The sequence below is a fragment of the Nyctereutes procyonoides genome, unplaced genomic scaffold (assembly GCF_905146905.1).
Source record: "Nyctereutes procyonoides isolate TBG_1078 unplaced genomic scaffold, NYPRO_anot_genome, whole genome shotgun sequence".
NCBI classification, from domain to species: Eukaryota; Metazoa; Chordata; class Mammalia; order Carnivora; family Canidae; genus Nyctereutes; species Nyctereutes procyonoides.
The window spans coordinates 833,049-856,773 of record NW_026575121.1 but is presented as its reverse complement, the minus strand read 5'-3'; the positions used below and the strand labels follow the sequence as shown (position 1 = coordinate 856,773).

The window sequence follows — 23,725 nt, the reverse complement described above, 5'->3', positions numbered from 1 at the left end:
GTTTTTCTCTGCTCCGTATTTCGCTTGCGTATTCTGTTTATTGTCGTTATTGTTGGGAGAAGACAACCAAGGACGCGCAGCTCAAGGAGCCGGCCCCAGGTCACGTCGCCACCGCGGGACGGAGCCAGCATTCGAACCTCGATCCGCCTGCCTTCTGAGCCTGCGCCCACTGAGGACACGGCCCCTTGCTCAGGGGGCCCCGTGACGGGAAGGGAATGCTCTACCTGCAGCCACTTTTTTGCCGTCCTTCAGCTGGTTGGCCACGTGTTCCGGCAGCATGGCGTACAGCAGGGTCTCGGTTTTCTTCTTCTCAATGGCCAGGTGCCTGGACAGGACCCGCAGCTCCTCCTTCTTCCTCTCCAGCTGGTTGGACAGCTCGATCTCAGCCAGGCGCTGCTGGTTCAGGAGGATGAGATCCCTGGTGGTGTCGTGCGGCGCGATGTCAGACAGGTGCATTCTGCGCTGCTCCAGCTCTTGCAGGCTGCGGAGCTTCGGGGAGCACACGTAGGCCATGCACCGCACGGACTCCATCCAGATCATCTGGCCTTTCCGTCACGGAGAGAAACGCCACAGTACCGCGCGTCACCGGCCGGTGACACGGCTCGCCACCCCATCACCCCACCGCACGTTCTCCTCCCTCCCTTTCGGCCACTTTTGGTGAAGGCTGGTCTCTAGGTCCCGCCTCGCTCAGCTCCGTCCCAGGCACCTTCCTCTTAAGGAGGCGCCCGTCCGGGGCTTCCGAACCACCCTCTGCGGCGTGGCCTGTCTCCCCCTTCCTGAGCCCTCCCGCTGTTGGAGGGTCTTATGCAGACCCCCCCCCCCCGTCCCGCCACAGACCTCACTTCCAGGGACTTCCCTGACCCTGCCTTCTCTCTGAGGTCCCCCTGACTTCCTTCAATGTTTCTTTTAGGTTTTTTTTTGCTCGTGGCTTCCCTGCTGGTATTCCCCAGGGTCCTGTCTGGGTGTTGTCATGGGAATACACCACGGCGTCCCACATCATGCTGACAGTGAATCTGAATTTCCAGAGAAACGCTACCTCCTGGACTCGAGGTGCCTATTTCCTTAAAAATATGTTTATTATAAAAGCAGTGTGCATGCGTTGCAGAAAATGAAGAAAGATGAAGAACTATCACCTATAATTACACCTCTCAGATAATTACTAAAATTTCTGCCGTCTTCTTTTTGTAATATGTATTTTTCATTTAAGATTTATAATGGATATATCTTTTGATAGCAAAATCATAGACGTGCATCATACTTTTTGCTGGGTACATTGATTATACCATATTTTATTTAAGCAACTCGCTAGCATTGATGATATCATGTCCCTTTCTGTCAGCCCATAAACAACGTGGCAGCGACCAAGCTTAAGGCCACTGTGCACAGTTGTGGCTATTTTGTTAACGATATAATCTTAGAGGGCCACCCGGGGTGGCCCAGGGGTTGAGCGTCTGCCCTTGGCTCAGGGCATGACCCTGGGGTCCCGGGATCGAGTCCCCCATTGGGCTCCCTGCATGGAGCCTGCTTCTCCCTCTGCCTGTGTCTCTGCCTCTCTCCCTCTGTCTCTCATGAATAAATAAATGAAATCTTGAAAATTCCCATCCCAGATCGAATATCCATGTTTCCCAAAACTCAAAATTCTAAATGTATGTAATCATAGAAAAAAAGGTATAATCTTAGGAATGGAGTTATTGAGACAAAAGAATATGCTCATTTTTAATGTTTTTGATGCATATTGCTAAAATGTCCTCAAAAATGATTGTGACAGTTTACCTTCACCTCAGCAGTGATTTTTTTTAATTACTCATCAATATCTGCACGTGGTTGTCTGCAGGTGCTTATTTCCTCGCATGTGTACCCAGTCCCTGCTTTGGGCCGGGCACAGCATCCCAGGCACTGAGGAGACAGCAGTGACTCACTGGCCCAGCCGCTGCCCCCAAGGACCTCCCGTCTCGTCCTTCCTCAGCTATAACCACACCTTCAGCACCCAGTTACCCAATCATTGTCCTCAGCATTCTCTGTCTTCTGCAGCCCCTACATCCAACCCCCAGCTTCCGCCGTGGTTATCTCCTGAACCTGTTCCTCCGTGACCCCCACCCCGCCAGCGCCGCCACCACCACCACTAAAGCCTCTCGCCAAGTGTCCGGTGGCAGCCTGCCATGTTCCATCCATCTTTTTTGAGAAAACTGGACAACTCTGTTGGGTCCCTTTCTGAGCAATCTCCCCAAGGCCAGAGAGCCGTGGGGGAGGGAGGGGGAGCTCCTTACCTCGGAGTTTGAGGGCAGGCTGACTTTTCCATGCCTCAGGCATCTTTTCTCTTCGTGCCTTCAGGACGAATTGACTATTGATGAATTTGCAGATGCTGCAAATGTTGAAGGCCACTTGAGGGTGAACGATGGAGAAATACTCATCTAATGGAATCTTCTGGGTTTGGAGTCCGGGGACATACTTCTGAATGTTCACTCCAGCCTGCTTGACCCTCAGCTATCCACAGAGGACAGATGTGAGCCCGGGGAACAGAGAGCAACCTACACCACACACGGGCCCTCGACAGTATCATCATCCCACGCACCTTGTGACTCACGGAGGGAAAGGGCCGCTAGTGGAGTAGACCTCGAAGAAGGAATAACTACTATTTTATAAAGTGGATCTGCAGCTAGCCTCTCAGAGGAAAGGATCGAATGGGGTGCTCAGAAGCAGAGCTCCCACCAACAGGAAGCAGGGTGTAAAGCTCTCAGTTGGGCTGACAGTTCTTCCCTAACTCTGTGGGATTTCTCTGTCCCTTCCTGTCTCTCTCTCTCTCTCTCTCGGACTCTCCCGTTTCCTCTCTTTAGGATGCGCTAATAAAGAAACTAGCAAATTCTGTAGCTTAGACCTGACGCCCAGGCTCGGATGGAGGTGAGGAGCCCTCCACTGCTGTGTCCTGTGTCCAGGGAACACACGGAGGGAAGAGGCCAGACGAGAATCCTGGACACAAGCTGTCCACTGCCTGCAGAAGCTGACCCAGAACTTCACGTCACTAACCGTGGGCTGGCTGTCAGGCTACAGACATCGACCCCGCATTATAAACTATCAGGAGACTTTCTGTTATTCTATGCCCAAAGTGTGAAAAAGAAAAAGGAGTTTTAAGATGCACCAGAATCTAAGACATTAATAGTAGTCACCCTAGCATCCTCATGGCCCTGGGGAAATGCCCGGGACACCGCTTCATCATTCCCCAGTCATTTCTTACAGGAGTCTTTGCCTCAGCTAGATCAATTCTCTGCGAGCAGACGTGACCCTCCAAAGAGTAAATTTCATAGAATCAGCATCCGTAGCGGTCAACTAACTAGCAGGCGATGAATCAAACCGTCTCTGCTTTCAAATAAGCATCACAGAACATTGCAATTACCTGAAGCCATTTTTTTTTCTGAAGCCATCTTTTTAAATATTTTTGACCAAATTCATTTTGCCTAATTGCCCTTTAAATGAATTCATAATTGAGCACCTGGGTGGCTCAGCGGTTGAGCGTCTGCCCTTGGCTCAGGTCATGACCCTGGGGTCCCGGGATTGAGTCCTGTGTTGGGCTCCCTGCTCTGCGGGGACCCTGCCTCTCCCTCTCCCTCTGCCCACCACTCTCCCTGCTCGTGCGCTCTCCCTCATTCTTTCTCTCCCAAATAAATGAAATCCTTTAAAAAATGAGCTCAGGGGATCCCTGGGTGGCTCAGCGGTTTGGTGCCTGCCTTTGGCCCAGGGCGCGATCCTGGAGTCCCAGGATCAAGTCCCGCATCAGGCTCCCTGCATGGAGCCTGCTTCTCCCTCCTCCTGTGTCTCTGCCTCTCTCTCTCTCTCTCTCATGAATAAATAAATCTTTTTAAAAAATGAGCTCATAATCGATTCCAGTGACATATATGTCATCCAAGGAAATGATAACCAAACATTTTCCATTAATGCTCATCCTCACACGTCCCACAAAACCGTGGCAGGAGTTGGCACAGACCTTTCCCCTGCCTTCACGATGCAGGAAGAGAAGCCTGGCGAGACTGGGACATCCACAGCGGCCACGAGGACGGCAAGGAGCCACATCTAAGGTTTCACCATCATCACTGTTCTTTCATCTCAGTGTTGCAAACTTCGGTGTCGCTTCAAACCTGCCCCTGGGCTCATGAGTCCAGACCCCCTGGCCCTGCTCCCCACCCGCATGTACGGAGAAGATCACGCGTTCTGGTTTCTGGAGGATGCCACACTGAGAAAGAAGTCAACGGTCCCGCCGGGCTACACCCTCGCCTCCCAAGCCCTGGGGGCCCCACAGGGACTTGAAGGTCACCACCAGCCGGGAAAGACCGTGCAACCTAGTCCCTCCCCACCTTATCCCTAAGCCGAGTACAGAGGGGAAGGGCCTCTTACTGATTCGTCAAACACAATGTGGAAAGGAAAAGCCTTGCAGAATGTCTTCGGTTCAATCCAGAGCCGCTCGGGATAAACTGGCACAACGGTGTTGGCGGGCTGCCCTGGACGTGGAAGAGGAGAGGCCTGTCACGGACGGAGGCTGCGGCCGGCTCACAGCGGCCCGAGGGGCCGGCCCAGGGCCGGGCCGCAGGCTCCAGGTGGCCGCGGCCGCTCTTCCAAATGCACAGAACACTTGCTGCCGGGCTGAGCAGCCCCCCGCCCCTGCCAAGTGTCTGCCCGCCGCCGAAGCTTCTGGGCCAATTGAGTATGTCTCGCCAGGAAAACAGAGCCTGCATTGAGGTGGTGACAGCCAGACAATGGGCCAGCCGAGCAGAGCGTGTGCGCCCGGCCCAGCGTCAGGGACGTTTGCCATGGGGCTCTCTAGACTGACAGTTTGGGTGGCACATGAAAATTTAACCACGGCCCTATTTGGCAGGGGGTAGAGATTCGAAATGGAGCCTTTTTGATATGAAAATCTCGCAGACAAAGGGCGTCAATTGTGTGTTTGACTCCCTTGCCACTGCTCGAGGGACTCAAAATGCAGCCTTTGAGCTCTGCACACCTCCTCCCAGATGCGGTCCGACCACGACCACGACCACGGGGCTGATGGGAGCGCGGGCCCTCATTCTGGCTGCATCGGGGGTGCTCATCACGGGACAGGCTTGGCGTCAACAAGGGCACCTTGAGAGCCTAACGCCTTCATTTGTCACATGGGAGAGGAGGTCCTGGTTCTGGGCCATACGGCCCCTCGGAGGCAGGGCCAGAAATCTGCTTTCCTGGCTCCGGGTCCAGTGTCCTTTGCGCTACTGGACACCGTGGTTATTAACTGCAGACTTCCAGGCCAGAAGTGCATCCCAGTCCAGAAGGCCTTGTGCTTGAGAATATGTCAGTCCTCGTCCTCCTTCCTGCCAGCACAGCAGCCAACTGGGACCAGTTCCCATCCTGTCTCCAGTGGCCTTCCCTGACAAGCGAGCGGGGGGAGCCTGTGTCTCTGCCCCAGCTCTGCAAGGGGCACGGCACAAATAAAAGGGCCACAGGAAGGCGACTTAGGGCCTGATGTTCTACAGTTAAAAACCACGCCTGCCCGATCGGAGCTCTGCAGAAACTGGGGACATCACAATCCTGGAGGCCTTTGCCCATCTGTGCACACCAAGCACTTACTCCGCTCTGAGAGCCGAGGTCGGGAGAAGGGCACACTCACCTTTTCCAAACATGACTATGCTCCTCACAACCTCCCAGGGGGATTTCTTGGATTTCTTCACAGGACAGGCAGAGACACTCACATACTTCTCTTTCATCCTAAGGAAAGCTGCCTCCAGAGCCTGCAGATGGCAGAGAGACAAGCACGGGGGTCTGGTCATGTGACTGGCACAAGTCACACACCCGGACATGCACAAGCCCAATTTGCTGTAACTGGGACCAGAGGAATGGCAAGGCCTTGCAAGGTCAATTTTAGCAAGACTTCGTTATCCCCAAGATTTTAGTTTTTTATTGAATTAATCCTGATGTCTCTCTGCCAAAGGCAGCAAGGATTTTTACATATCTCAACATGGGGCTGGCAGAAAAATTACACGTGAACATCTTCTCTTCCTGGGGTTGAAGATTCTGTAGCAAACAGACTCTGAGGTGGGCTTTGAATGCGCTAAGATGTAAACACCGTGTGCTCCAGGAATCAGAATTATCTGGATGTCTTTGTAAGGTGTGTGGGCCCAGAGAGCTGTGTACCTAGTACACGTAGTGCCTAAATGATGCCGCTCACTCCGCAAGTTGCCACTGAGGCAGCCTTGAGGCAGCCGACCACAGGACCGTGAACTGACTCCAGACTCCTAACTGGCCCCAGCTGTAGAAGTGGGCACTTAGGACTTCAGGGGTCAATTTATTTTAGAAAGGTTGCAGAATAAGCCACCAAATCCAAATTTTTGGCCTTCGTATTCATGTTTTCAGAGGTGGAAATGGTTCCCAGCTAACGTTCATCCCTAGAAAACTTCCAGATGTTTATCCAAGTTTTCTCAACCAGGGATGATTTTGTCCCTCCCCCTTCCCTGGAGACACCTGGTGATCCCTGGAGACATTTCCCGATCGCCACAATTAAGGAGCTGGGGAGCAGGGTGCTACTTGCGCTTGGTGGGTAGACTAGGAATGCTGCTAAATATGCACAAGACGCCCATAATGACAAACGTCTGGCCCAAAATATCAGTAGTGTTGAGATGGAGAAACCCTGCCTTAAATCCACTAACCGAGGGTCCATTTGGTTCTGTTCCTTGCATAGGTGGTTCTGAGACTTGGAGCTCCCCTGGGAGCATCTGTGCGCTCTGAAGACAGAGCAAACCCAGTACCTCTTGGTCTCTCCGGAAGTCCTGGCTGTCTTGTAACCTGTTTGGTTTTGCCGTTCTCATGTGTCTGTGAGACTTCTGCCCAACAAGGAACACAACATGCTCCTTCTTGCCTGTCCTCTCCTCTTCCCTATTCATGTGGACGATATCCATGGTCACCTCAATGTCAAAGAAGTCTTTGGCCACAGCCTCGATGATACCTACAGCAGAGGGACACCTCATGGTGAGGGATGGCAAGAGGCGGTTTTGTCAGCAAAAGTCATAAAATAATCAAGTTATACGACTGCAGGTGAATATTCCAGATACTACGAAGCCCAGGCCCTGTGTCAAGATAGGGAGCACAGGATAGATGGATAAAATTAAAAATAAAATACCTTCCAGGTAGAGGTTTAAGCTATACACGTCTGGATACCGTATATGTCCCTGCCACTCTAATTTCTAGTTCAGCATCTATTATCAAATTGATCCTGATGTGTCTCTGCCAAAGGCAGCAAGGATTTTCACACATCCCAAGACGGGGCTGGCCGAAAAATTACACGTGAACATCATCTTTATTTCAGGAAGGTATTTAACTCACGAAACGAACTCTAGAAATAATGTGAACAGAATCCAGTTGTAAAAGCATGAAGGAAGGATCATGTTTTAAAAAGAAGTGCGCTGGAAATCTCCCCCAGGGTTATGACATAAGCATGGGAAAAGCGTGCGTAAAGATGTTCACCACAGCACCGCTTTCAACAGCAAAGGGTGGTATCAGCTACAGATCCAACAACAGGGGACTAGCTAATTACAATGCGGAATGTCACTCAGCCGTTGAAAATGGGCTTCAAAGACCATATGAAAACATGGCAGGATGCTTTCTCCATGAAGCTGAATACACAAAGAAAGCCTGGTATGAAATAATAAATATCCCGAGTGTGTAATTGCTCGCATAGTTTAAAATGCGAAAGTAAAAAATGGGAAGTATTCCTTCTTTTGGAAGTTTGGGAACTTATCCTGATGGCCCAGAGACTTTGCGAGTGATGGTTAAGATGGCAATAGAATCAGATGATAGAAGAGCTGAGCTGGCTATGAGCCATCCTGCGGGATTTATGGAGAGACCATCCTTACCGCAGAGGCCTCATAACCGTGGTACTGGTTAAGCTGTTCTCCTACCCGGTACGATGTGGCACAGACCACTCCTATCCGAGTAGTAATGGAGAAGCATTCTCCCGTCTGCTCCTCTCTCCACGCGGAATGATGGTGCGTTCATCTCCTAATCAAAAGACAGGACGTGTTTCTCCCAGTGAACACAGTGGTGTGTATGCTTTTGAGGCTTTCTGAAACCACAGTACGTATCCATTACAGCACACACAGCTCCAGCTCCAGCCTCTCTCCAATCACATGAAATCCACCATGATTTTGGCCCCTATATGTCAAGAATTTGATACTGTCCCTAATTCCTTAACCTACTCTATATGGTAAGTGTTCTTCCCTTTTAAAGAGGAAGAAACAGGCTCAGTGGAGTCAAGACTAGAGTAAGGGTGGAATAATATTTGGACCCCGGTGAGCCTCCCAGCCACGCAGGCTCCTTCTACCCACACTCCAAGGTGGGGCCAGCTGCTGTGCCCGGCCTGTGACCAAGGGACCAGGGGCGGCGGCTTCACCCTCAGAAAGATCAGGAGCTCAGAGCAACTTGGAGGAGAGTCCATCTCTCATTCTGGAAGTACGTGTCTTCCGCAGCGTAAAGTTGCACATTAGGAAAATCAAGATACATCAGAAGAGATCGTCTTTCTCTGGGAACAAATGCTGGCATTCAAGTATGCACCACCTCGTGGTAGATGTGCGTCAGAAAATAAAATAAGGATGAAGACTTTGCCTGGGGGAGTCCCCGGGGCAAGTACTGTCCCCACCACTTGGTTAGTAGGCCCCTCAGCACCCGGGCCTACAGCTTGTGGTCTGGGTGACAGAAGAGATTAAGAAGGTGGGTTCCTACCAAGATCTTTGCTTTCTTCTATGGTGGGAGGATTTCTAGTTAAAATGAGTTTCTTTTTAAAAAAAAAAAATATTTTATCTTTCCAAAGCATATACACAGGGAAAGCGTATGTTTGTATATATGCATGTTTACATCTTGGTTAAATCTTAAGAGGATTTGAGGCAGCACATGTAAAAAAGCATATAATAAAACAGGAAATGAAAAGTTATTTAAAGAAAATTATATCCAAACCCTACATGGTGAAAAAAAAAATAACAGAACCCAGAGGGCTAAAATGAAAAGTCACCCGCTCTTGCTCTGACCTCCACCCTCACTCCTCACCCCCAGCCTAAGCCACCTCCCAGAGACACTTCTCAAGGTTTGTGCTTTTAATTCCTCTGGTCACCCTATCCAGCTCTCTATATAGTAAGATTTACTTTTATTTCTTGATTAAAACAGGGTTTTATGAAAGTGGAGAATCAGGGCAAAGGGGAATTAATGGGAAGCAGACCAGAGCATGGTCTTTGGGAAAGAGGCACAGGTGGGGTGGTGTCCCCTGGCTCAGCCACCACAACCTGGCAACTCGGGGCAATTATTTGACCTTCCTGGACCTGATCTCTCATCTATATCATGAGAAAAAAAAAATAAGAGTACCTAATCTTAGGGGCATAAGGAGGATAATTCAATGTTTGTATGTTACTTAGTCCAACACCTGCCTCATAATTCGCACCCAATGAAAATTAGGTAAAAAAAAAAAAAAAGATTAAAGGCACAGCTATAATCAGAAACATATACCTTAAGGCACTGATACATTACTAGAAGAAGCCCTAAAGGAAAGTCAGCATTATCTTATTTTACTTTCGCCTAGAGAGACAACCTATGATGTTTTGCCCTGTGCGGCTATCAGGTATCACTGCGTGTATTTGATTACAGCGTGAAAACCGTAACAGGTACATATTTTATTCATCTCATCGTGCACAAAAAAGTCTCACACCCTAAGAAGTTCTATTCTTTTTCTTAAGATTTTATTTATTTATTTTTGAGGGAGAGGGCGAGGCAGAGGGAGAGAGACTCTCAAGCAGACTCCCCGCTGAGCGCAGAGCCTGATGCAGGGCTCAGTCTCACGACCCGGAGACCATGACCTGAGCTGAAGCCAAGAGTTGGACGCTTAAACCGTCTGACCACCCAGGCTCTCCTGGGAAGTTCTACTCATTACCATTCGTTTTGGCCCGTGAAGGAATGACGCGTGAGTACCCCAGAGGAGAGGTAGTAGGAATGGTGTACGGACCGTGGGCAGGAACGTCAGACCCTCAACACCATTCACCCTTTTTCCTTAGAGTGGCAGTTATATGGTGAGTGCAGTATCTGGAGCATAAAGGATACTCCATAATATTTTTTGGTTTAGTGAGTGAATGGGAGAACATTAACATTCCTCACAACCGTGACTTGAAGTATTGGCCAAATTTTCAGATGAAAGAGGTTATATTAAAAAACCTCATGGGAGATGATTGAAGGAGCCAAGTGTATTCCTTTGTATCCTAATTGTGGTGCTTTAGCTAAGAAATCTTAAAGGGAGTTGCCATATGAATTATTGTAATTTTTAAACTGGCCATATTGAATAGAGAGGAAAGGGAAAAGAAGGAAATTATTATTATTCATGAAACTCCTTTTCTAGCCTGCTCATGGTTCTGGGGGCTTGCACATGTGATCTCTTTTAATTCACACAATAATGGGAGATAGGATTTTTTTTCCTCCCCTTTATCCCTTTGCATCTCTGTTCGCCCAATGCCTAAAAATAAAAGGGCTTGGCACAGAGTAGACACTCAAAACATGCTTAGTAAACGAATAAGTGAAGACCTCGAGGTCCAGAGAGGGCATCGCACAGCTAGTAAGCTGCTCAGACAGCGTGGTCGGCCCGTCCGACCCCATAGCCAGGGCTCTTTTCTAGCCTCTGTCCTCGAGCAGTTCACAGGGTAACAGTAGGACGGACCCACGTACTCATCCTACTTGAAGTCCGTTGAGGTTTGCAAGTTTCTTACTCTTTATGTGAGAAACAGGAAAAAGTAACCGTCTTCCCGGCGAGCGTGCGTAAGGGGGCCTCACGGTTGAGGAGGCACTTTCGCACATGCATTCCCATTTTATGCTCCTGGCAACAACCCCTCAAGGGAGGCTACGAGCATGAAATACAAAATAGTGAAGAAAGGCAACCTCGACGGCTCAGCGGTTTAGCGTCTACCTTGGGCTCAGGCCGTGACCCAGTGTCCCGGGATCGAGTCCCGCACTGGGCTCCCCGCACGGAGCCTGCTTCTCCCTCTGCCTGTGTCTCTGCCTCTCTCTGTGTGTCTCCCATGAATAAATAAATAAAATATTTTCAGAAATTAAGAATAGTGGAGAAAGAGCTTGGTAAACTATACAGGGTCCTAAAAATAAATATAAATAATCTTACATAAAACTATTATCAAAAAATGGGTAAATGCCATTTTGCCTGTTTAATAAAGCATTTTCTTTTCCAAAAAAAGGAAAGGCAGCCCAGGTGCTTGGATTGCCAACCATGTCTACAAGCGAGAAAACCGCGGCGTGAGCTCCGGGAGCATACAGGCCCATAGGGGGCTTCCTCCACCCCTCCGGCGGTCGCCGCGGGCTAATGGCTTCTGGCTGGCTCGTGGCCCTGCCAGGGGCTTCGCGTGATGCAGGAGTGAGTGTGGCTGCGGGGGCTGTTTCTCAGCTCCACCCAGGCCAGGACACCTGAGGGCGGATTTCGCACACCCCTGACCTTGCCTCTCAGCCTTTGCTCCCACCGGGAGGGGCCCGCCATCCGGGTTTCATGCCAGAGCCACACCGCGCCTCCCTGTCCCCTGCGCCACAAAGCGACCTCCTCAGCTTGCCCCCCCCCCCCCGACGGTCGCCAGCCGGGTTCTGGAAGCGGCCAACGCGCACCCGTCACCCGGTCCTTCCCTCAGAGAACTCCGGACCCCAGGATTCTGAGCCCTGCGCCCGCTGCTCCTGGGGAGGCGGGAGTGGCCGCCCCGCCATGGGCACTGGGGGCACTGGCCGCCCCCGAGAGCCGCCGAGACCCGACTCCGGAGGCCTTACCTGGTACGAGAGCGCGAGGTAGCTGTGGAGGGCGTCCAGGTTCTCGATGAACTCGGGGAGGTCTCCTCCCAGGGTCCGCAACATCCGATCGTAGCCGGACATCTTACAGAACTTGAAGAAGTGTTCCCCGAAGAGTTTCAGGATGGCTTCCGTGGAGACCCCTGCCGAGCCCAAAGCAAACCCCGAATAAAGGCCCCTGCCGGGTGTTGGCTCCCGGGTGGCCGTCTTCGATTTCCAAAGGGTCCAAGTCCCTCCCGTGTGATGCGCGAAGGGGCGGCTCCCACAGCTTGCGCTTCCTCGACGTAAAATGGCAACGCTGGCACCTGTGTCATCGGGCCACCGGGAGGACCCAGGGCAGCCCGGGCACCTGGAAGGTGCTCACTGGACGCGAGTGTCCCCGAACCCCCACCCCAGTCTCCTGCGGTCGCCACCGGGTGAGTCCCTGGAGGGCCCCGAGGGGACGGGAGGCCGGGTGTCCCTGTGCCGGCCGCGGGTGCCGGCCCCCTACCGCCTTAGACGCCTGGAGGTAGGCGGCCGGGAAGTGACATAAGCTACGTCGGAGAAAGAACTAGTACGGCAGCAACAACACCGACACGCTTGTCCTGACGGACGGGGAGAGGAGGCCGGAGCTGGCGGGGACGCCCCCTTCCTGCCTCATCCTCTCTACACCCCGGTTTCCCTTCGGGGCGCACCTTTCGCCTCGCACCCTCCGCAGAGGCCCCTCTGGATACCCCACGTCGCCCCGAGTACTCTTCCTGAGGGCCGCCTTTTATTGTCTTCCCAACCGTGTGGTAATTCTGGGGGGGCAGTGACCTCATTGCACACATTTCCTGTGCGAGACACCAAGTAGGCGCTTGCTGAATACCCGGGGGGAGAGGCGTGGCCTTAGCGGGGGCTGTGCCATTGCAGTAGCTGGGAGGCGACTGTCCGCTCTATGGAGGTGGCGTCTCTCCCGCTCCTCAAGTACCCGGTAACCCTCAGACGTCCCCCAGTCAAGGTCACCAGTTGTCTTGCTCCGCGCCTGCCAGAACCTTGTGAGCGCGAGTCTTCCGTCACACCTCCTGGTCTGCAGGGGACGCGTGCTGTCACCGAGGCGGAGAGTCGTCGTCGGTTGACCCAGGCCAGGGGCAGAGGCCCTGACTAGATTCGGGCATTTCCGTACCACATCCCGCGGGCCCCGCAGCAGCGAAGAAGCCGCCTGGCCCAGCCGGGGCGAGGGCTGCCGAGGGCGGTCACTGGCTCAGGAGGCAGGGCCCTCCCTGCTCCAGGGGTGGCCCGCTCGCCGCTGGGCGGACTTTCCCTTCGCTACCGTGCGGCGCTGACGGTCACAGTCTTGGGGGCCGAGACCAGGTCTGGAACACGCAGGCTCGCCAGGACCCGCGGAATTCACTGTCCCCATCCTTGGCCGGGGCCGTGAGGGGCCCTGCGATGCGCTGGCCGGGTCCGGGGCGCACGGCGAGGGGCCTTGCGGGTCCGCTGAGCCACCTGAGAGGTCGGGGGAGGTCGGAGCGCTCCCAGCCTGCCTGCTCCCCACGCGCCTGAGCGGCGGATGCCCGTGGCTCAGTGTCCGCGCCCAGACCCTCGGGCAGACCGCTGTCTGGCAACCTGAGCGGTTGGAGTCAGGCCTTATCAGGGGTGCGTCGTACACACGTCCCAAAGACACATTAGCCAGGTCTTTTGAAGGTAGACGAAGCTTGGGACGGCAGGCCGGGGTGGAAATGGCCTGTGCTGCTTGCTTCTGTTGGGGTCCCTGCCTGCGGGGCCATCCCGAACCCGAGGCAGGCAGGCTTGTCTGTAGGAGCCATCAAGAGCCACCTGCCAGGCCCCACGGACCTGACATAAATTCCACTCAAGTCCTCTCCCTTGCTCGTGAGTCCCTGGGAGGAGAGCTCCTGAAACCTCCGCGGACAGGTGTGCAATCATCGCTTCCTCCCCCCCACCCACCTCCTTTTCTGCTAAATCCAGCTCATTCAGGCTGAGAAAAAACAGCTGTGCCGTGTGTCCCACGGACGGGAGTTCCGAGCAGGCGCGTCCTGTTACCGGCCAGGGAAGCCCAGATCCCGGAAGCCCCTTCCTCCCGGGAACACGCACCAGAGGGCTGGGCTGCCTGCGAGCCAAGCAGGTGAGGCAGGGTGACCGTGGCCGTTTATGCCGAGAGACTGTCTGCTGGGCCTTCCTCTTAAATCTGAAAACCTACAAAAATTCATGAAGATGCTTGTTCCAGACCCTCAGTGTTTGGTTCCTGGGCCCCGGCTCCATTAGTAGGAGAGGACGGCGGGCTCAGAGAGTACCGGCTGCTTGAACTCAGATCTCGGGCTTGGGTGCGGCGTCCCCCAACCGTGCTGGGTTTGGGGCTGCTCCTCGGATTCTGGGTTGAAAATGCTCGTCCAGCAGAGGACCAAAGGTCACTGTTAAACACCAGTGCCTGTGTTGTGTTGTTACAGTTTCATCTCAGTGAATTTAGGATTCCCTGAGTTCTCTGAGTCACGGGGAGGTGGGAATATATAGGAAATGGCAAGAAAGTGTGAAAACAGAAAGAGCACAGGTGGCTTACCATCCCTTTGGGTAGTGCAAAGGGGAATCTGTAATAGCTTTGCATTTTATCTTTTGTGCAACAAATCAGGGGGATAAGGAAATATGCATTTATCTGCTTATTTGTGCAGAATTAAACACCAGAAGGCTAAACCAGGGACGCTTGAGGTTGCTCACCTACAGGGCATTAGTGGGAACGAGGTAGAAAGGTCAGAAATATTGTGAAGGGAGGAGGACTGACACTGCTCTGAGCACAACTTTTTGGACAGGTCTGGTTTGGGGAATCGTGTTAATGACTCATATGCTGAAAATAAAATAAATACAGTCAGCAAGGCCAGGGAAAGTCCTGAGATAGAATACAGACAGAAACAGGTTAAGAGAACTATTTGAACAGAACAGTTCCGAATAATCTCATTACCCAGGGGAAGAAATAACCCAGCAACATGTGAGCATAGTCTTTACACTGCTCTGTCTTCAGACTAAACCCAGAAACAAGCAAACAAAAACTTCAAACAAATATTTGACGGTGGTCAGTAGGCCTCCTTCCCCCAGTGGGGCTGGTAAGCAGTTCTGAAGTCACATTCTGACCATCTGAGGATTAAGCACGTGAGTAGATCTATTGTGGATAGTGGGGAACAGGTTCCTGCTGTGTGAGAAGGAGGTTGGAGTGATGGAAAGAACAGATCGAAGTCTGGGGGGGGGGGTAGAAACCTACCATCGTGAGACCACAAGGCCCATCGAGGTGTTGGACGGATGGACCGGACGGTACGGACGGATGTGTGTGCGCGTGTGCGTGTGCACGTAGGCTCCTTGGAGAAATGGCAGATGTCAGGGCTGGGCAGGCAGGGAAAGGATAAGACGAGCCTATAACATCTAGTCATGCCAGAAAGTAAAGAAGAAAAGCGTAATGATGCGTCTAAAGGACGCAGGGGCCGGCCCAAGGGGACCCCCACTGGCTACATCCTGGAGAATTTGAGCATCAAAAGACATAATGGAAGCAGAGGGTCACCACCTATTTAAAACAGTAAGAATCAAGAGTTCACATCGACATAAATAAGCGGGAAAGGGGAAATCCCTCCTTAGCGTAGAAATCCAACTCATAAACCTAAGAGGAGCAGTGTACTCTCTGGCCACCACCCTATTATGGCTTCGGGGCAAAAGTCACCGCGGAGTCCTAGAACCGGGCAGGGAGGAGTTTGGGACGCAACGAGATACTTGTATGGTCGTAAAGCCTCTTCTCAGGGGGAGACAGGAACCACGGAGTAGAGGGACCTGGAGCTCCCCCTCCACCGGGCTTCACGTCGATAGGGGGACGAGGGGACAAAGGCCCGTCCTCCGCCCGCCGCTGCGACGAGCTGGGAAGGACTAAATCCCACTTCTCTGGTCTTCCTGCCAAGGGAGCACAACCTGAATGGGGTCAAGAGGAAATACGAGACATCCCGAGTGACGGGGCTTTCTCCAAAGTAGCTGAGCAGACCTTGCCGGGGACACCAGCGTTCTCAGACACAAAGACAGACAGACGGCGGAACCGTCCCGGAAGTCAGGGGATGGGAGACCTGCGACAGCTGCCAAGATGCAAGGTTTTCTGTTGTCCTAGAGGATGTCACGGGGACAATGGGAAAGATCCCAGTAACGTCCGTCGATTACGTAGCAGCCCTGCTGTCCTCACGGAAGGGCACTCGGAGCGCTAAGGAGCCATCCTCCCTGCAGCTTTCAAAGGACGGTTCAGGGGCGAGGACAGAGCCAATCGAGTAAGACGTTGACATTCGGGGAACGGGGAGGAAAAGTATATGGGAATTCTTTGCACTACTCTTGCAAACCTCCTGTGAGTTTGAAATCATGTCAGAGTAGAAGTTTTTGCTGATTGTCCCGAAAAGACCTTAGCAGATCCAGTATAAAACGACCACAAAGACCACCCTGACCGACCCGTGGCCAGCCGAGATACAGCTGGATTCCGGCCTCTGTAATATCGTGAATTTTGTTAGGTGTAATCAAGGCATTAGGATCATGCTTTAAAATGTCTTTATCTTGTTAGGGACTCGTACTGAAATATTTATGGCTGAGATTGTGGGGAACCTGAGATTTGCTTTAAGACATTCCAGCGAAAACAAAACCAGAGAAAGGGTGGAGGGACGACCAGAGAGACGGAGCAAGACTGGTGAACTATTCATCATCACGGAGGCTGGGTGAGGGCACGAGGGCGTGAGCACACACCCTTCCCACTCGTGTTTCTGTGAGACGTTCTGATAAGACGGTGGTTGTCTGAACAGAAGGCTGCTTTGTTGGCAGGAGGTTACCTGTCGGGAGGCGTCCGTTTTCCGGACGCTTGGCTTCCCAGAAGACATACGGAGCCTTTTAAGTTGCTTTTCCAATTGGAATGAAGTCTAAGCTCAACTCTTCTGGCCCTTTGGCACCGGCAGGGAAGGCTTACTTCTTCCTGGGTGACGGCTCAGGGGACCGCCAGGAGCCGAGGGGGGCTGTCTGTCTGCGGTTGGGGTGGGGGTGGGGGGCAGGATGCCTGCTGAGCCCTGAGTGAGGGCCGACAGGAGCCACGCAGCCACGCTGGGCCTTCGGGCCACCGGGCGCACGTCCCAAGACCCCCACCCGCCGCCCACCGCCCACCGCCCACCGCCCACCGCCCGATACCTGAGCACAGGAAACAAGAGGGACTCCTCATAGTGACGCACCTGAGAGGCCCAGAGGAGCGTGCCTCCTTCCACGGGGCAGGGGGGTGCATGCTGGACATTTTAGAAAGTTTTCCATCGAAAACGGGTCATTTTTTCCCCCAGGCTTATGCATCCAAAGGAGTAAGCTTCAGCTATCTGGAAAGAGCCATTCATCTAGAATATTCTCCTCCTCAAATATGTCACCTGAGCCAGGCCTGAGCAGTAGGTAGGAGAGAACTTCTGTGAGTAGGAGGTAGGAGCTTGAGAGACGCAGGAGGGGCGCCTGGGGGCTCCGTCAGTGAGGCCTTCTGCCTCCGGCTCAGGGCACATCCCGGGGTCCCAGGGTCCCCGGATCGAGGCCCCACGTGGGCTCCCTGCTTCTCCCTCTGCCTCTGCCCTTCCCCACTCATGCTTGCGTGCTCCCTCGCTCCCGCTCTCTCGCTCTCCCGCAAATAAGCAAAATCTTTAAAAAAGAAAAGTAGGACCCAGCTGCGCGTGTGAGTATCCTAGGTGGCAGGGAGGAACCAGACCTTAAACGGGGGACTGGGGGGGGGGGCTGCAGGCGCAGGGGTAGCCGCTAGACTCCTGCACTGGGAGGCCCGGGGCCCAGGCGGCAGGAGGGGCACGGGGCAGCTTGCAGCCGCTGCCTGCCTCCCAGCACACGTGGGGCCGGGGGACCGGCCGAGGGCGCCGCCCGGGCTGTGTCCCCACCGGGAGTTTGCCCCGGGTCGCCCTAGCCCCCTGCAGGGGACGCTGCAGCTGGGGCTTCAGCAAGTCTGCGTGACCCTCGAGTCCCCCAGAGACCTGGTGCCCAGCAGTCGGCGGCCCCTGGCACAGATGGAGCCGCAAGTCCGTGCCACAGTTCAAGGCCGCGGCCTCAGGTTGCCTCCCCGGGCTGCTCGGCCGCCGCGGGGGTCACGGCCCGATTTGGGGACTTGTAACGTCTGCGTGGCTGAGGGTCACCGCAGGGGGGTAGGTGCCAAGGGTGTGCTGGCACGGGGCGAGGGCTCGCCGCCACCACCCGCTGAGCACACGAGCAAGCGGAGCCAGATGACTGCTGCTGCTGGCTGCGCGGTTCGTCACGTCGATCACTAACGACCCTAACGACGTAGGCCCTAAGCAGGCGCTTGTCCACACCCAGAACGACCCTCGCGCGGGCTCACTGGTCTTCTGGTCCCAGCCCGAATCCTGCTGATGGAGAGCACGGACCTAAGAAGGGGCAGAGCGGCCTGGGAACGTCCCAACTGTCGCCTAAGTGGGGGGCGGCCCTCGGGAGTCAGCCGGAGGCTCAGCCTCGACCCGCGGTGACCGGGGACGCTGTTTCCTTTGTGTGAGGGCAGAGCTGGTCTCAACGGGCCAGGGGGCTTGTTGAACGGTTGACGTCCTTCCTATGGACCAGCCTGCGGCGGGGCCGGGCTCCCTCGGACTCGTGGAGTGTGTGTGCGTGTGTGTTCATGTGTGTGTTTACATGAGTGTGTGCGTGTATTCGTGTGTTTATGTACGTGTGTTCACGTGCGTGTGTGTTGGTGTACATGTGTGTCCATGCACTTGCATGTGTTCACATGCATGTGTTGATGTGCATGTGTGCATGTGTGTTTACACGAGCGTGTGTATTCATGTGTGTCTATGTGCGTGTGTGTTCATGCATGTGCTGTGTTGATGTGGGTGTGTGCTGTACATGTGTGTCCATGCACTTGCACATGTTCACATGCATGTGTGTTTATGTGCATGTGTTTGTGTATGTTCATGTGCGTGTGTTTACACGAGTGTGTACTTATGTGTGTGTTTATATGAATGTGTGTATTTGTGTGTATTCATGTGAGTGATTATGTGTGCGCATGTGTTTATCTGCATGTGCGTGTGTGTGTGTTGATGTTCATGTGTGTTCATGCGCGTGTGCTTACGTGCGTGTGTTTTGTGCATGTGTGTGTTCATGTGTGTGTTCGTGTGTCCATGTGTGCATCCATATATGTGTGTTTATGTGCCTGCATGTATTCATGTGCATGTGTGTATTCATGTGTGTGAATGTTCATGTGTGTGCGCTTATGTCCATGTGTGTATCTATGTGTCCGTGTGTGTATTCATGTGCGTGCGTTCGTGTGCATTTATGTACGTGTGTGTTTATGTGCATGCGCATGCTTGTGTGTGTTCGTGTGCGTGCGTGTGTCCATGCGTGTGTATGCACGGAGAGCGAGACACCATGCGCCCCGTTTCCCGGCGCCGCCCTGATCCCAGGCCGCACGCGTGCGCTCGCCCGATCTTGCCCCCCGACCTTTATTGGACGCACTCGCCGCCCGCTGTGCCCGCAGCCGCCCGCCAGGGGAGCCTCCTGGGATCAGCAGACGAACTTAGAGAGAAACCACAGCGACGGCCTCCGCTCTGGGTGGAAAGCCCCCCACACTATAAAATCTACCAAAGTCCATAAAATCGCCGCGGCTTCTGAATGTGTGGTTGGCTTGGTGCCCCCCTCGGGCTGCTGTGATCACCTCTGTGACCTGGTGGCCTCGCAACAGGAATTTACTTATTCGGAACCTGGAAGCCAGGGCACGAGACTGCGGTGACAGTGGTCGGGCTCCCGCAGAGCTCTCTTCCCGGCTTCTCCCCGTGTCCTCACACGCCGTGGGGCTGGGCACGGCAGAGAGAGCGGAGACCCCTTCCCAGAGGGGCCCTCATCCCTTCCCAGGCTCCACCTTCGTGACCTCGTGCGAACCAGCCGTCTCCCAAAGGCCCCATCTCCAAATACCACCGCGTGGGGGCCAGGCCTTCGTCCTGGGGGTCGCGTGGGGGCCGCGTATGATTTGGTCCCTAACGGTTCTCAAGTAAAAAAGGGATTTTTTAAAAAAAGTCTCGAAGAAGGTGCATTTTCCGGAGTATCAGTAGTTGACGAGCTGGTTTCATAAAGGAGAAGTAGCAGGTGCGCCCAGGTTTCCGGGCCACACACGACGCCCCTGCGGGAGGGCACAGGAGCAGCCCGAGACATCGCGTAAGGGAACGGCCTCGTCTGGGTTCCAACACGACTCGACTCACACAGACGGGCAGGGAGCCGGATCCACGCACGGGCCGCTCAGAGCCGGGACCCGGTGCCACAGCTGTGTGAGGCCACCAGCAAAGTGCAGCCCTACCGCAAGGGACAGTGGCCAGACACACACACAGAGAAACGCCCCGGCCCCTCCCGGATCCAGTGTGCGTTTGCTGAGCGCCCACCCGGGCCCCGCACTGCCCGGGGTCACACGGCTCACACGACACAGCAGTGCCCAACCCCTGGCGCTCCTCCTGGAGGGTGCACAGGACGCCCTCGGCGGGGGCTCGGGGCCCCGGGGAGCCGGCGTGGTGCCGCCAGCACGGCCTCAGCACGGCCCCTGCCGCTGGGACCCCGGAAGGGAGATTGTGAGAAGACGGAGGGAGAACGTCGCCCCAGCGCCCCGTTGGAGCGCTGCTGCCCTTTGAGGGCTCTGTCAACCTCCTGCTTCTCAGGCCAAGTCTGGAGTCACCCCCTGCCCCTACTCGGCGGGGGAAGGGTGGCCGCTGGAGAGGCGGGCCCCTGCCTGGGCCCTTCCCCGGGGTCAGGGCCTGTCCCGTGGTGCGCGGCCAGGGGCGGGGGGGCGGGTCTGGGGGGTCTGACCACATGGTCTCAGAAACACGCACGGTACCATCATCACATATTCTAAAATACTGAAAAGCGATGTTTGAGAAGATCAGGCACGCGGGGAGCCCGGCAGGTGCGCTCATCCAGGAGGCCGGGAGCGGCCTGTGGGCGGCTGGAGCTGGACGGCGGGTCCCCAGGCTCGCGGGCCACCCCGTCCGCCCGGGGCCAGGCTCCTCCTGAAATCCCGACTCTATCGGCGTCTCCCAGGCTGCAGGGGGCTCCCCGGCATCCACCCTCGCTCTCCTTCCCTAGAAACTCTCTGTGGAGCGTCTTCGACGGCGGTGGGGGTGCTCAGCCGAGACAGCGCCCCAGACGCCACGGGCCGCCGGCCTCCCCTGCTGGCCCAGAGCGCCCGGGACTGTGCTGCCCCGAGGCCGAGCTCCAAGGGCCCGGGAGCCCGGGACGCCCTGGTTCCGCTGGGACGCAAGGCTGGTGAGTGACCCGGAGCTCAGCGCCCTGAGCCGCAGGGGCTCCCCCGCACCAGCTCGGTGGACACCGGGGCTCCTCCCCGACGGGAACCCCCGAACGGGCTCTGCCTCAGGAGCCGCCCAGGCACGTGGGGAGACGCAGCTGTCAAATTGCCGCCCGAAGACCAGGGGCTACCGTGTGCCTGCGGCCAAGGCTGGCACAGTTTCTTTTTTTTTAACCAGAGAACTTGTCCGATATTTCAAGGAAAGAGAAGTAAACCCGGTGCCTCGGCCGCTTCCAGCCCCGCGCACACGGGCTCTCGGAGAGGCCGCCTGTCGCCGCGGGTCGGCGCTCGTGCCCGGCCCCGTGTGCCCTCAGGGCTGCTCGCCCGCCGCCCTGGGGGAGGCCCTGGCCACCGAAGGCTGGGCCCCCAGGGACCCCTGAAACACAGCCGGGAAGCACGGCCCCTGCGGCCTGGACTCTGCACTTCCTGCACAAGCACCCGGGAGCCGGGACCTAGGGGCTCCTTCCTCTCCGTCCCGTCCTGTCCCCAGCTCGCTGAGCGCTCTGTGCCCTGGGAAGGAAGGGGACGGGACGATGTACTGGCTGGGAGGATCCCCCAAGTGCTCTCCACTCGGAACCTCCAGGTGTGACCTCATTAATATAGAGACCTAGAGAGGAGGGGGAAGGGAAGAGGAGGAGGGGGGAGAGGGAAGGAGGGGGGAAGGAGGGGGGTTGGGAGGGGAAGGGGAGGACGGATGGAGGGATGGAGTGGGAGAGGGAGGGACAGAGGGGGAGGAGGGAGGGAGGCGGAGGGAGGGGAAGAGGGAGGGGGAAGAGGGAGGGGGATGGGAGAGAGGAAGGCAGGAGGGGGAGGGATGGGTGGGGGAGGGGAAGGGGGGAGGGAGGGAGGAGGGCAAGGGGGAAGGGAGGAAGGCAGGGATGGAGCAGGGGGGAGGGAGGGACAGAGGGGAAGGGGGAGGGAGGGAGGGAATGGGGTGGGGGAAAAGGAAGGAGGGGGATGAGGGGAAGGAGCAGAGATAGAGGGGGGTTGGGAGGGGAAGGGAGGAGAGAGGGGGGAGGGAGGAGGAAGGGAGGGGCAAGGGAAGGGGGACGGAGGAGCAGAGGGAGGGGAAGGGGGAGGGAGGGTGGGACAGAGCGGAGGGAGGATGGGGGAGGGAGGGAGGGAGGGAAGGAGAGGGGACTGAGAGGGAAGGAAGGGGAAGGGGGAGAGGGAGGGAGGGAGGGGGAAGGAGGGGGGTTGGGAGGGGAATGGGGAAGGGAGGGATGGCGGGACGGAGTGGGGGGCCGAGGAGGACCTGCCGAGGGTGGCTGCCCGGGGCAGTGAGCTGGGAGGAGGCCGGACGGTGCCGGTGCCATCCGGGCCCGAGCGTCAGCCGTCGGAGCCGATGCGCCGCGTGCATCCTCGCTGTTGGCCGAGCTCGCAGCCCGGACCGCGTCGCTGGGGAGGAGGGCGCAGGGCGGCCCAAGGCGGACGCCCACCCGCTCCTGGCCGAGGCCCAGCAGGCAGTGCTCCTCGGTCCTGCAGGTTGTGTCCCTGTCGCCACCCACTGAGCACTGGGCCCTTTATGGGCCAGGGGGCCGCTGTCAACAGGGCCCACGCTGTGAGGGTCGCCAGCATGCGCCTGCCGCGACGCCGTCACTCAGGCCTGAGTCGTGGGGCCACTGGCCGTGCGCCCAGCGTTAGTGACACCGTGTGTGACAGGAGGGGTCTTTGAACAGAAAGAGCACGAGGTTCTACCCGGGTCAGCTGACGAAACCGTTGGGACCGCGGCTCTCGGGGCCTGCGCACACCCCCCGGAGCCGTGGCTCGGTGCTGCAACGCGGCGTCCGCAGGGACGTGAGGACAGAAGCACTGTGGGGACCGGGGACGGGGACCGGGGACCGGGCCTGGTGGCAGCGGCGCTGAGCCGCCGGGACAGGCGCCCCTCATGCTTACCCAGAAGTCTGCAGGCCTCCTGGACGAGCCTGGTGGTGACGACGTCGTCGTAGACCGTGTAGGTCATGAAGGCGTCTTGCACGTCCGCAGAAGCTCTGGAAGGTGAACCGGGCAGTGAGGAGCCGGCAGCCCTCCGGCGAGCTCGGGCCTCCACCGCGTGCCCGGCTGAGCGCCGGCTGCCCCCGTGAGCTCCCGCCCCAGGCCGCCGGGACCGTAGGCCCCGAAGGGCAGCGGGTATGGCTCGGTCTCCTGTCCTCAGTCCCTGCCGTTGCACCCACAGCGTCAGCCTGGCTTAGGAAGGGGAGGGACCTAACCTAAAGATCTAAGATTTATTCATTCGTGACACCAGACAGGGAGGCAGAGACCAGGCTGAGGGACACGCAGGGCCCCTGCAGGGAGCCCGACGCGGGACTCAATCCCGGGCCCCAGGGTCACGCCCTGAGCCCAAGGCAGACGCTCCACCACGGAGCCCCCCGGGCGCCCCAAGACCTAAGGTGATAGAGGCTGCGTATCCACCGCACATGGGTCGGCGGACCTGGGGATGAGCCCCGGCCCTACCACGGTCAGGCTGGACGACTTGAAACAAATCTCTCTGCGCCCCGTCCGCTCACGTTTGCACTGATGGGATTGGGTTGGGTCGACGTTTGCGCGCAGCATGTGACGCAGGGCCCTCCGCTTCCCCACTCGCCCCGCTCCCCGGCCGAAGGC

At 56.1% G+C, this 23,725-nt stretch overlaps 1 protein-coding gene across 1 annotated transcript in view; it reads right to left on the bottom strand.

Annotated features, from left to right (window-relative positions):
• The window catches only part of LOC129516578 (guanylate cyclase soluble subunit beta-2-like), a 37,583-nt gene extending 14,484 nt beyond the window's left edge, over window positions 1-23,099 (bottom strand). Inside the window, exons 1-8 of the mRNA XM_055336062.1 lie at window positions 23,018-23,099; window positions 11,806-11,966; window positions 7,914-8,013; window positions 6,765-6,961; window positions 5,630-5,750; window positions 4,387-4,490; window positions 2,268-2,484; window positions 225-545 (exon numbers count right to left, since the gene is read on the bottom strand). Coding sequence (XP_055192037.1) covers window positions 225-545; window positions 2,268-2,484; window positions 4,387-4,490; window positions 5,630-5,750; window positions 6,765-6,961; window positions 7,914-8,013; window positions 11,806-11,966; window positions 23,018-23,084 — 1,288 coding nt within the window. The 5' untranslated portion in view covers window positions 23,085-23,099. The remainder of the gene's footprint in view (window positions 1-224; window positions 546-2,267; window positions 2,485-4,386; window positions 4,491-5,629; window positions 5,751-6,764; window positions 6,962-7,913; window positions 8,014-11,805; window positions 11,967-23,017) is intronic.
• Window positions 23,100-23,725: the final 626 nt, after the last annotated feature.